At 33.7% G+C, this 14,242-nt stretch overlaps 1 protein-coding gene across 1 annotated transcript; it reads right to left on the bottom strand.

The window, feature by feature from the left end:
* Positions 1 to 11,458: 11,458 nt before the first annotated feature.
* Positions 11,459 to 13,143, bottom strand: LOC133184879 (uncharacterized). The gene is made up of 3 exons (XM_061319953.1): positions 13,128 to 13,143; positions 12,469 to 12,606; positions 11,459 to 12,147 (listed from the first exon to the last, which is right to left on the bottom strand). The coding sequence occupies exons 1-3, from the start codon at positions 13,141 to 13,143 to the stop codon at positions 11,459 to 11,461; spliced, it is 843 nt and encodes a 280-aa protein (XP_061175937.1).
* Between the last annotated feature and the right edge of the window lie 1,099 nt (positions 13,144 to 14,242).

Raw genomic sequence — 14,242 nt, forward strand, 5'->3', positions numbered from 1 at the left:
TAAAGAATTTGGAATATTTTGCGTGAAGAATCGTGCGTTTGCGTTAGCAATCGTGTAAGATCGTGTAACGTGTAGAATCGTGTGCGTGAGGGATCGTTCATGTAACAGGTTTTATCGTGCGTTATTCGTGCGGAATCGTTCGTGTAACGTGATCGTTCGTGTACGTTGTCAACAATAACGTTGCAGCTACTGTACCCTTTTAAAACTGAATTTATTTTTGTATAGCCACTATATTATCACATGATTTTTTAATAATACTTCAAATAATATTGTATTTTCCACTCTCTACTGGAATTGGTTTGGTCAAGTTATTTGACACGCAGCCCTGTTAAGGCTGCATAAAGGGGACAGGGCCTAAATTATTAGAGAAATGCTTACTATTTCATCACACAAAAATAACAATTCCTCAACTGCATATAAGTAATGAACTACATCAGAACTTACCACTGCATTCATTTTAATCGCTAGTTTAATCCCACACAGCAAGATATAAACAACTAGAGCAGAGCTCGTTGCAAAGCAACGAGTAGGTCTTCCGTTGGAGCTGCGAACAGGAAGAAGTGACCTTGAGTCAAGGTCATGCCACATTCTAAGGTTATAAGCAATCTTGTAAGGGGTATCAACTTGCAATGTCTCACCAGTAGAAAGACAGTTAAGGAATGTTGTTTCTCCGTTGATGACCTTGAACTCGTTCAAATGACCTTGCATCAAACCATGACACACTCTGTGCCCCCCAATAATTTTGCCGATATATAGATTACTATAGTAGACATAGATACTATAGCTTGTGCCACCTCAATAAAAACGTCTGATAACCTTCTTTTTTTTTTTGCTTTTCAAGGAATTTTTGGTAGTTGGTGACCTTTTTTTTTTTGCTTGTCAGGAAATTTATGGTAGTAGTGCCCCCTCAACTGTCAACTGAAAATGTATGGCTGTGCCCCCCCCCCAAAAAAAATAACCCCCTGAATTTGCTTCCTATGGGCCTGATCAAGGCAATGATACACTCTGTATGATATCAGTGATACCCTTTTGTGTGTTTCGGAATTGACAAGTTCACAGTTTGCATTCATTGCATGATAGTGAGGGAGACATGAAGATTTCTTCGCCCATAAAAAATCATATTCCCCGAGGGCAACATGAAGATTTCTTCGCCCATGAAAAATCATACTCCCCGAAGGCAACGCCCGAGAGAAATATGATTTTTCATTTGCGAAGAAATCTTTTTGTCTCCCTCACTATTATGCAATAAATTGTTTATAATACCGAATTAACCAAAATGCAGGAATTACAAAGGAGATCCAATGAATAAAGCAAACATGCATTTGATGAGAACGATATGAAAGAGATGTAAGTTACAGGTACACCAATAGCCTCGTTTCATTAAAACAAAATTCCTACGTGACAAGTTTGTGTGATCACACCAGTAACATTCAAACACCATTACATTTTTACACATTTAAATTGACACAATCAATCAACGATAGTATGTTGACGGTGCGACCGTTGGGCGAGTGCATTGTTCACTTAATTTTAAGATCCGCCTCTTCAAACAGCACGAGACATTTGGAACGTCTAGACTGTGACGTCTCATGACGTATGTTAGCTGTATTTCCATAAACGAATTTTGAAAAGTGCAAACATTTTAACAAAGAACGTTTAATCTACTATCTGTATGCAATTCCATTAATTAAGGTGATTTTTTGGGGTGAATTTTTAGTTGTTGTTACCGCGCAAACGAAGTTAGCAGCGTCGCTATAAACAATCTAACTCCTCACTCGTTTAATTGTGACGTCACAATCGTGCAGGGCAAACATGATGGACACGTGACTTTCTCAGCCAATCAAATTCTATTTTACTAGTGATTTTTCACTTGTAAGCTAGTTTTCACAGAGGTATAATAAACGTTTTTTTAGACCATACATCGAAATAAATTATCATAATTTCTATAGTCGTAATTTATTAGGTTCAACTCACTGCTTTAAAGGATCATTGTAAATGTTTTATGCCCGATTTGGATACTGAACAACGTGTGATTTTTGAAACACTGATGCCCCCAAATGGCATCTTATGGCAAAAGTTAAAAGTTTCTCAAATGCAAGTCAAACTCCATGGTCAAGATCAAAAGATAAAAAAAAACATGTTATTACCCAAATAAAGGTCTTGAACAAAGAATATACTGTGAAATATATACTAGTATGAAAGCCACAGCAGCAACAGTTTAAAAGTTATGGCCAAGGTTAATTTCTTTAAAAGGTCAAACTCCAAGGCCAAGGGATCATAATTGTTTGTACTTGAGGGAAGGTCTTAATTGTTACAAGGAATACACATGTGGTATTAAAAAAGCCTTAGCACCAACTGTTCAAAAGTTAAAACCAAGGTTAAAGTTTTTCAAAAGTAGGACATACTCAAAGGTCAAGGTAAAATGGTCAAAATTAAAGGTATACAATGACAGGCCTTGTCACAAGAAAATTACCTATGTAATATAAAAGCCCTAGAACTAGTCATTCAAAAGTTATTGTCAAGGCTAAAGTTGTTTAAAAGTTGGACAAACTCCAAGGTCAAGGTCAAATGGTCAAACATATTTATACCCAAGGAGGAGACTTATCACAAGGGATACAGATGTGAAGTACAAAAGCCATAGCACCAACTGTTCAAAAGTTTTGGCCAAGGTTATAGTTTGGTAAAATTTTGCGAAAGAGGATCAAACTCCAAGTTCAAGGTCAAGAGGTCAAATATGTTGGTACCTGAAGGAAGTCCTTGTTACTAGGAATACACATAAGAAATATGAAAGCAGTAGTTCCAACCAATCAAATTTTATGGGCATAGTTAAAGTTTTTGCGGACAAAGAGGCTAACACAGTCTAACAGACAAATAGACAGGTGGACAGGACAAAAACTGTAAGCCCCCCGGATCTTCGATTACAGTAGCATAATAAAATGTCGGCGTCTTTGGGTTTTCGCATTGGCCTTAAATCTGAAAATCCAAAGGATTACAAGGTGCATTACGATACGCTTTCACATCATGTTCTATAACCCAGAGCATATTGTCTGCAAAGATAAATATTTAATTCAGTATTTAATTAGCTATGCATAATTATCTATGTTGTTTTAAAAAGGAAATATAAAAAAAAAATATTTGTTTTATATTTCTTGATGTAGAGATATACAGAAAATGTTTTCCAATTTTAAGTCCTATCGCAATACACATTTAAAAAAAAAGTGTGTGTTGGAGGGGGGGGGGGTGTCATTACATTTTTGCTGGGATTCGCCTATGTATTACCGTAGAGAAACAAAGAGTGGGGAGGGTGCAAGCAGCAACTAAATCAAAATTTACATATTAAAACTACAACAAAAGACTATTTTCAGAAGGTCTGCCCCCCCCCCCCCCCCCCGTACAATCCGTACAACGGACCTGTGAGAAAAATACTGATCCTACATTCAGAGTCCCAGGGCACCAGGAAAGAGTGGCAAAAAAAGAATATCGGTTTATTTCAGTCTATAAGTCGAATCAAAATATCTTTTCCTCAAGAGTCTTCTTTCTTTGAGTTCTTCCCAGTGATCGTGTGATTTACGTTCTGTACTGGACTTGGAAAATGAGGACATCTTTAGGTTCCTGAGCTGGCCTTGAAGCCCGCAGAACAGATTTTCTGCTTTATGATAAATTCAAGTGATATGTAATACGGTATCAATTTTGTGTTGATTTTATTAATGTTAATTTCATCAAGAAATATGAAAAATTAATGTTTTAACTATACATAGTGAGGCATTTTTTGTGTGGAACGATTATTTTGGAGTTTTCACGATTTTTTCATATGGTACACATGATGAGTAAGTGCAATAAATATAATTTGTGGAAAAAATGTCCAACAAGTCCCGGGGTTGAATATGGGGGGGGGGGGGGGGTCTGTCCACAAGTACCTGTTGTCAAGCCCGTAGAAAACAATTTCAGTTTTTTTGGGAAGGGGGGGGGGCAAATAGAAATTTCCACAGGTACTTGTACTCGATTTTTTTCTATGGTACACATGATGAATAAGTGTAATAAATATAATTTGTGGAAAAAAATGTCCAACAAACATTGGGGTTGAATTTGGGGGGGGGGGGGGATCCTGTCCACAAGTACCTGTGGAAATTTCTTGATACATAAACAAAATTTAAAAGCATGTATTAGACATCTTTTGAAGGGGAGAGGGCACGGCCGTAATTAAAAGTTATATAGAGACTAGGAAGGAATGAACTGTCATTAAATTTTGGTTAAGAACTATTACCTACACTCTTCACTTTCACATTTTCAATTACAGATTCTTGTTTTTAAAAAGCTATACATGTACATTTATATGTATCTATTAGATGCATAAATTATGTTATTAATCATTTTATCTTAAAGGAAAAGTAAAAATCTCAATCAAACTTGTTCCGCATATTATGCTCTCTGATTTATTACTCAACAGATGCTTCATATACATGTAAGAAGGGAAGACTGCAGACTGCAGGTGTGATAAATTCACAGCATGCAGCTCCAGCCTTAATTCCAACTTTGTTCCAAAATATTATTATTCAACGCGAAAAAATAGAATTAGCCGATAGAATATTTTGAATCACTTCGGAAATGCTGCCGTAACACCAGACTGAGTTCACAATATCGAGTGATTTTGATTGACAGGTGTAGCGCCGTTGTGCATGGATTTCGTGTAACTATACATGTAGTGCAGATTGTGGTTGAAAATAATAAACAAACAGATCTAAAGAAAAGATATTGTATACTGTACATATATTTGTTAAGAACCAGTTCATTCATGAAACGAATTTAGTCGTATTATGTGGGCCCATGTTAGATTTGACAGGTTGATTTACTAGTAGAAATTCAATGGACCACAGTCATTTAGGGTATTCCGAATCACCCCGCACATCGCGACTCTCAGTAATTTACCTTACCGCTGTACCTCGCACGACACATGCACAGGTGTGACAACCAAACAGTCATTATTAGTAAGGTCTATACTTATTGCATACAACAAATAAAGAGGTAAACATAATGCGTTAACTAAAAGAATTAATTATTTTAATTCATTAACTTCCTATCATTTTCGAAGAAAATGCCCGTGTAGAAACGTATTTCTCATCGATGTCGTGGCGTTGTTGGTGGATGAAACATGGCATATAAGGTATCGATAGAACGGCAATTTTATAAGCTTTTGTGAGTATTATTTGTTTTTTATAACACCTCAAAAATATACTAGTTATGGCTGCATTTGTATCCCCCTACAGTTTCGAACCACGTGTGTACATGCCCCTAGCCAAATAAATTGCACACGCTACATGTATACTTGTTATATGTCAGATTATTATTTTTTTTATAACATTGTTTTTCTTAAATGCAAGGGGTATGAAAGTAATGATTTGACAAAGCAAGAGCTATAATCAGATAATAAGACTATCCCGGGTCCCGGTATACACTTGATCAGTGTTGATCAATGTTCATATGTACGAGTACACGTATGCAAATAATTCGATATCTTTTGAAGATTTCAACATACATTTTTGTAACACGCATATTTGTAATAACCACTTTATATACAAAACAAAATTTCATTCTCTTATATGGTAATATGGACGTCGTAATAGATCTGACTGAATGCTTGACATGCCTGTTTCAAAAACGTTTCCCAAGTTATCTTAAGATATACCTAAGTTATAACTTTAGAAGTTCCTAAGATTTATCACAGCTGTATCGCGAAACAATCTTATCTAAAAAAAAATTTATAAGTCATTTCTTAAGTTGTGCCTTAAAGGACTAATAAAATAACATTCCCGCTCTATATACAACTCTCAGTATGGTATATATTTTTAGATTCAAAAAGGAAGGGTGCGAGGATTGGGGATTGCCCCCACTTTTAAAGGATTTGGACACAAGTATGCTTAACTTTGCGAAGTGTGTTGCTAGATCTAAGCATTCACAGACACGCCATTTCAAGCCATCTTCCCTTCCGAGCACACGATATTTGTATTTTAATTTTTAAACATTGTTCTAGGTGTTATACATTTACTTTATTTTGTTCTTATAAGGTATCTACATGTAAATAAAATTTTAAATGAATGCTTCGTAGCGAACACATGCGAGTTTATATTTTTCAAACAATCTTTGCCAATTACTACACTGCATGTACACGTTAGTTGTTTGTGCAGTGTAGAGCAACTATCAGAGTACACAATGTATTTCAACATCGAGGTGCCCGCGGCTCTCTGTGGCCACGTGTATGTAAACGAGGACTGGACTACAACACTTAAAGACACAAAGCGGCAGAGATGGATGAAACTGTTTGCTATATTACAAAGACTTGAATTATAGTACATGTATATTTGAAGGAATTTTTATTTATGTTAATGTTTATTCTATAAATAATAAATGGACATTCACAAGAGTGATGGTAAAAATAATATGTGCGTAGCATGCGTAGTAATTACAATTATTTACCGAAGCCCCCATTCAATTACAATTGCAGATGAATTAAAATACAACAACACGGGATAGAGCAATACTTTTTTTAAATGAATTGTTGCGTGAACAGACAAAAACAGCGATTAAAATTCAAAATGATTTTTATGCATCAGTGTTTGGAATTAAGATTATAAAAGATCGGTAAAGTAATCTTACTGATTCGATATAATTAAAAACATAACTTTCCATTAATTAATAGCTCTTTGTACAAAATTGACATTATACGCGATCACAAATACTAGCTTTGTTTATGGCCACAGGTGGCTAGTACACTGGTGACCTCGATCAACAGCGTGGGATTCGCGCGTTGGGTTACATAACTAAACATCGAGCTGAACATGGAGACCATAATATGCATACAGCTAATGATCGTGAATTATTCGATGCATACAGTTTAAAATCACTTACAAAGTTTGTTGTAATAATAAACGTAGAGAGATAGATTTAATATTCTCCGCTTTTGAACACTATTAACCTAATTTAAAAAAGAAGAAAAGAAAGACTAGTTGTAATAAATAATTTAATAGTGAACCATAAACCACGTTTTAAACCTTATTAAAAAGAAAATTAACATTAAATACCGCAGGGTATATTATTGATAGCAAGTCTGTTTAAGTTATACACATGAAGAGGTCTGATTTCCTTGCCGAATGAAAAACGTTACCTGTTTACCTGGCCTGCTTTCTAATACATATTACGCAATACCCATGGTATACTCGAACAAAACAACATTTTCATTAGATCAAAAAGGTGTAAAAGAACAATTTTGTTCCCAAGATCCAGATCGAAATATTTACCGTTTTTGAGTTATAAAGCAAAAACTTTTAAGGGCCCAAGATCCCTAATCATAGGGGCCAGCCCCTTTTAAATAGTATAATATGAAAGCCCTTGCAATTATGCACAACTTTTGTTCTACATGTCTTAACAAAATATTTCTAGTTTTCAAGATATAAAGGAAAATATGTCAAATTTTTTGCTGTTTTCCGCGTTCTAACTTTTGACCCCTCTCTAGCGCCATTTTTAATGCAAAAATCAAAAAACAAAAACCGATGTGCACAACTTCAATGCTTCCTCTTTTTAATTTCAAAGGGTTTTGTGCTCCAATTTTAACCATTTCTGAGCCTTTGTCTGGAAATCAAAGGCATGCAAAATTCAATCAAAGGGGAATAACTCGTGAACAGAAGGTAATTTCCGAATTGTATTACGGTATTCTGACAGTGTTTTGTAAAGTCTAAAAGCTCTGAAAATTTGAACAAAATCTGTTTAAAAATGAGGAAGATATGAAGCGTCAAAGTTGGCGTCTAGGAAAAAAAAAAAAGAATAATTAGAATAATCTTAATCATCACAATCAGTAGAAGGTCTTCCGTTGGAAACGGAAGACCTTAATTAAGTCACTGATCGCAATACACTTGTCGACATGACGTCATCATGGTAAAATTTGACCCATTTTATGTGCAGTGAGAGGCGAAATGAAAGTTTTTGGTTAAAGGATATTCTAAGTCAGTTGGCCATTGTGATGCAAAGAATCTTTCTTGATATTTTCAATATAAAGCACAATTACAAACTACATAGTTCGCTTGAAGAAAAGTGGAGGTGAAAGAGTAAAAAAAAAAAAACAATCATGTATTCTTAACTTAGATTATTTGCACGGTGACTTAAAAAAAAACAAAAAAAGTCCGTGAACAAAGGTAAGATAAAGAAGAATTCAGTGCTTTAAGTAGTTTTCGGATTTTAAGAAGTTCCGGATAATTTCTTTTTAAAAATGGAAATTAAAAAAAGAAAAGGTTTCTGTTTCTAGTGAATTTTGTATACATGTCTTCATTTATTGTCGAAAGTTAAAGCGAGATCAACAAGTCTGTCTCACTTTCCATGTCAAGGCTTTAAATTTTCACTACCAGAAGCGCTTTAGTGACGTTGATAAGAAAAAGTACACGCTGTCTCGAAAGTAAGAGTGTGCTTTGAAACTTTTTTAATAAAACATATTCAATTGGCAAAGTTTATATAAGACACTGGTGTACCATCTATCTCAAGAACTTATTTTATTTTGTTAAACTTTGAAGGTTCTCTAAAATAATGAGTAATCTACACAACATCCTAATTTAAGCAGGATTTGATAGGACTGGGATGTGATTCGTGGGGGTGGGAGAGGGAATGGGTGTAATCTATGGCCAACAAGTTTGGAAAAGACTATAAATTGGCATTATGTTGTTAAGCATTGGTTTCTGTTATACTGTCAGTAATGGTTTCTGTTGTGTTTCTACGTAAAAAAAATTACACTAATAAAATAGTTTAAGTTGAAATCTTAAATTCAATTCTCAAAGTTCCAAAAGTAATATGGCTGTTCAGGAAACTGGTTTTATTTGTCATGAAAATTAACATTTAAAATTAAACATACGGGAAGTTTTAGTAACAGCAAAGCTGGGGGGGGGGGGAGGGGGAGGGGTAGAAACGAGCAACACGGGTTGTTCTGGTAACCAGAATTACATGTAACAGATCCATTTCCTTACATGTTTTACATTTCAGATATAAGGCCTTTCAGTTGATAAGTGATAGAAAATTATGCAAATGCCAGTTTCCAGTTAGTCCCTCAACTGAGCAGTTATAGCACACTTTATAATTACCTACCTGTCTTTCATTGGCGATATCGATTTAGATCGATGCAACAACCAGTACATACATATCAGATAGTGGGTTAAAATGCAGAATCTGAAGTGGTTAATGTACCGGTACACAAGGTGATAAGTTAAAGATTTTGAAAGGGCTTTCGAAGAATGATCAGTTGGGCAAGTGTCCGACGTAAACAATTCAGTCACAAATGTATTACAAGTCTGGTGGAATGTTTGATAAAATGTATGTTGAATAACTAATAAATGCATTTTTAGCAACTACGGGAACCTCTTTTTTATCTCTTGGTAGGGAAGGTAATTAGCATATATAAATTATAGGCTTTAGGAGAGCTTTGTCTCAAAAATATGTTACAAAACCCCATTCCTTTAGAATCGACACAGCTGCTTTGTACAAAAAGGGTTATCAGATATTTGGAAACAAAGATGGCAGGGATATGAAAATTCCAGGGCCTTTAAAACATTTTCAGGTATCCCCTTGCGTGTTCCACAATTCACAGAACAATAATGTGATTATAATTAAAACCTAATAAGGGCAAGAAATTAAGATTTCGGTGTGGCTTCATTTATTTATCAGAAATGCAGGAACAGCAGACATATGCAGATGGAGATTGGGGGAGGGTGGGTTAAAGAAGGTTGGTTTTTGTTGATCTTGTTTGCAATCTTTAAGATAGAAAGTCGAGTCTGAAAAAACTAGCTCCCACAATTTAGAGTAAATTATTATGGTACATGTATCAATGATATAGAACAATTCAAAACTAAAAGATATAGGGTTAGTTTGGATTTAGATGGATATCCTCTACTTAAGAGACCTATATATTACATCGGAAAGTTCTGATTCTGTAGGTGGGGTATTCATGCATTTCAGTAATCTGCCCTTTGATTAAAAAAAACTGTATTTCTTATTCTATAATAAGTCAATCATTCTTAAATTCTATTAGGCCAAAACAAATAGACTGAACATTTTATTTGCATGCTTATTTCCCACTTTAGTAAAAGCAGTGATCTCTGTTCATCTCTACTGTTTTGTCTTTAAACATTTTTTCTTGGGGTAAACGCAAGGTATCATAGTGTACAATTACATTGATAAATCAATATCTACACTTATATGAGTTATAATTTTCTAAACATTTTTGTTTAGTATTATATGGTCCTTTAATCCAAACCCTTTGCCCATGCTTTGGTAGAATAACTTGTGGTTCATAAAAAAATCAGAGTAATGAATCAGGCCCAAAGCAGAGTAAACAACAACTCATAAACACGATGTCCTGGAGGGAGAATGGAGTGGAATGCTTGGTAGGCATTCTTAGTCTGTAGGGAAACCAAATCAATTGTAAAGACAGGATGCTTACTTAAGAAGGGATATAATCTTAATAATAATCTACTGGGGGCTATTGGAGACAATGAGAGAGTTGTTTTCCCATTTGGTAAGGTGTTGAGTGTTTTGATTAGGTTAGGATGTCCACAGGGTGTGGTCAAATTGAAGCTGCATACATGTACCCCCACGAGGTAGCGTTGGGCACCTACGTTGCCCATGTGGCGAAATCTTTAACTTCAGTTTAACCATTGAACTATTTATATTATTGACTTATTGTGATTGATGTTGGGGTATTTGAGGGTTAATGTTGGTATATGTGATGTTGGTTTTGAAAATTATATTTGAGTAAGGCTACCTCATAATTATGTAACATAATTAAAGATTTTTTTGTGTTGAAATTAATATGTCAGTAGCACGATTGCGATCAACCCAGTGTCCTGTGCTACAACTGAATTGTTGATGACGGGGGTACATGTATGCCGGTTTCCCGCCTGCCCCACCTGCACTGTTTTATTGATCACTGTGGATCACTGTGGATAATACCTGTCAACTCTGTTAAAACATATTAAACTAAATAAGATATTTGTATTGATATTTTTAATATATTACGGTCTTTGATAATTGTATTTTCCGTTCTCATTCAGAACAGTAAATGTTCAAGCCAGTTCAAATCAATGAACCGAAATTTGTTTTTAAAATTGATAGGGAAAACAAAATTGACAGCTAAGTGCATTTGTGGCTAATAGCACCTTCAACGTGGAAGCTACCAATTAAAGATTTGCATTAAATTTGTATGTTTTATTTACTTGCATAATAATGATGAGGTTAATGAACATATTACAAGTACTTGTACGATCCAAACGAATTCTGATTGATTTCAAATTAGTGAATTCCATTTCATTCATGATCACTTCCCTGTATAGTACTTTCATTAATTGATTGTTTTATTTTTTTCCTGTTCAATTAGCAATTTTTTCAAGATTTAACTTAAACATATCATGATGTTTTGGTACTTTTAGTTTTAAAGATGTGTTATTTCAGTTTGTTTATTCACATAAATATAAGAATCAACAGTAATATTTGTTTCAGCACCCTGATCAAAGATTCTTTTTCCTTCATCGTCTTTTACATTATTTTGATCACTAAGTAAAGTGCCTTTTTGACTTCCGTTTTCACCGAACGATTCCTTTTCCAGTTTGTCACTTATTTTTTCAATTGTTTTACAGCTGTTCACATGTTTTTCTTTTGTATTTGTGTTATCACTTCTCTTTGTGGCGGACATTTTGGTTTTTGAAACTTTGCTGTAGACACATTCTTTAATATTTTCCCCTGCAGATTCCTTATCTGAATCTATATCTTTATTAGAAGAAGTTGGAGTTTCAGTTACACGCACAGTTATATGATCATTGGGACGTTTCTCATTTGCAGCTCCGGTTTCCACTTGTAAATTCTCATCAATGTCAAGATATATATCGGAGGAAGCATCAGTATTCTTCTTTGCAAAAAGTAAAAACCAATATACAACGATTTTCTTTATGATTGCAACTATTATCATAACAGATAACAGAGAACCAACGCAAACTATGAGAATGAATGGAACAGACACTGAATTGTTAACTTTCACACTCTCTAGATGTGTAAGATTAATGGTTTCTGTGTTTGAAACAAAGTCTTTGGTAAAATCAAATTTTGTTGAAGATGAATGTTTCTCTTGAAAAAAAAATTGAATTATAAAAATCACAATATGTTTCTTTTCTTTTCCAAAATGTAAAATATTACCGTCAGCACATTTATCTTCTTTTTTAGATAAAAGACCTTTAATCAAATGAATGTGATTTTCTTTCTTTTATTTTATTCACACCATGTTTTTAAAAAGTTGTACAAAAAATATTAAGAAAGTACTTACTATAACTATAACCTTCAACACATTTATCTTTTTTTTTCTGATAAAAGACCTTTTATCAATGTGATTTTCTTTTTTTCATTCACTCCATGTTTTTAAAAAGCTGTACAAAAATATTAAGAAAGTACCTGTTGTAGCTTTTGAACAGCCGTATTGAAAGTTACAGTCTGATATGGAGCAATTACATTCTTCTTGACATTTTTGTCCGAAATAAGGATAGCGACATTCTGAAGTGCAGTTCTCACCAAAGTAACCTGGAAGACACTCTGAAATATACAGAAACAGAGATAAAAAATATCCGTATATCTTTCAGATATTAAGTCAAAACTTTCATGCTTTAAAGGTAACAAATGTAATGGGCTTACATTGAAACAACTCATAATTGTGTTTTTTTTCTTCCTATCCTTTTTCTACCATTTTTTGTAAGACGTATTGGAAAATATCAGATTAAATTCCAAAAAGACAAAAAATAATGCATGTATTTTCTTTTGTTTCAAAGCCTCAAATCAAATTGTTATATAAATGGAAACCTTTAAAGAAAGAAGTTTCTTTTTCCGGGATGTAATTGGCGGGTTACATATGTAACCACTTAAACATGATTACACAATTACCTTGACAAGTATCGTTGATTCTCTGAAAATTTGTACAGCATTTGCCCCCATTAGCTGCAGCACTGCCGCCGATCAAAAAAAAAAAAAAATAAAAAAATAAAAAAAATAAAAGAAATTTACATCATTGCCCATAATATATGTATTACAATGTTAACAATACAGTCGGCTTTACTTACCCACCATTACACTCATTCTGAGGTCTCATTGCAGACTTTAAATTATGCAAGGTACAAACATGCCCAATAAAAATAATGAACAAGTGTACAAATACAGTAACTGAATGCTGCAGATACATAACAGACAGTATTACAAATAAATTTATGCATGTAATAAACTACATCAATTTAGAAAATGAAGGACTTCTCTATTGGCAATGTTTATTTTATTTTAAATCGTTATTGGTATTTTTTAATTAGTAATACATAATAAGTTAAGTAAGTATATGGATAGTCATATGTATCAATCATGTCTTCCTTAAATTATTTGCAAATTAATATGGGAACTTCCTTGTAATTTTTTTCCCTCTCTTTAAAGTTAATTATAGAGATATTTTGTATCTAAGAGTTTTAGATTTGAAAATAAATGTACTTATCTATGAACGTTTTATAAATTTACAAGCCTTATAAAGTTCATTTGCTGATTACGCTGTGTTTCAATTACAACCGAGGATTTTTTTTTAACAGTTGCATGAAATTTTCTATAGGATTCCGACATGCAGGAAACTTACTTCAAAACAAAACATGTAGACTTAAACTAGGAAGATATCATTAAATAAACTAAGAACGTATGAAAGTGTAAACAATGTGTTGTTAAAGGGATTTTAGTCTTTGCTTTTCAAGTAAATTCATTACAAAATCCACAGTAAACATTACATTTATTTTTCTATACAATGTCTTAAATGACCATCAGATTTCAAGACTATGTAGATGCAACCTCCCTCTTCTCAAAAAAAAAAGTTCTAGATCTACTATCACTATTTTCATTTGTCAGATGGACAATGACACAAACAAAATATTTTTCAAATGTTGCTTATCTCCTACAAATGAGTTTTTCCCTGGTACCTAAAATATGAAACAAACAAAACAAAGATTGTAAAATTGATATTGTTTCGCTTTTATAAGAAACAAAAATTTACCTTACTTAGTCGTATTACTTAACAGATGATTGACAAAAGCCCTCTACTGAGAATGGAGAGATTATATTGTGCAGGTGGATCTGTTTGCTGTCACATTAGTGTCATTTCAATATGAATATAGTTAAAAGATATATACTGCCTGATTTCTCTTCTTTT

Source organism: Saccostrea echinata, unplaced genomic scaffold, assembly GCF_033153115.1.
Source record: "Saccostrea echinata isolate AGI-Se365-2 ecotype Australia unplaced genomic scaffold, CSIRO_AGI_Sech_v1 ptg000011l, whole genome shotgun sequence".
Taxonomy (NCBI): Eukaryota; Metazoa; Mollusca; class Bivalvia; order Ostreida; family Ostreidae; genus Saccostrea; species Saccostrea echinata.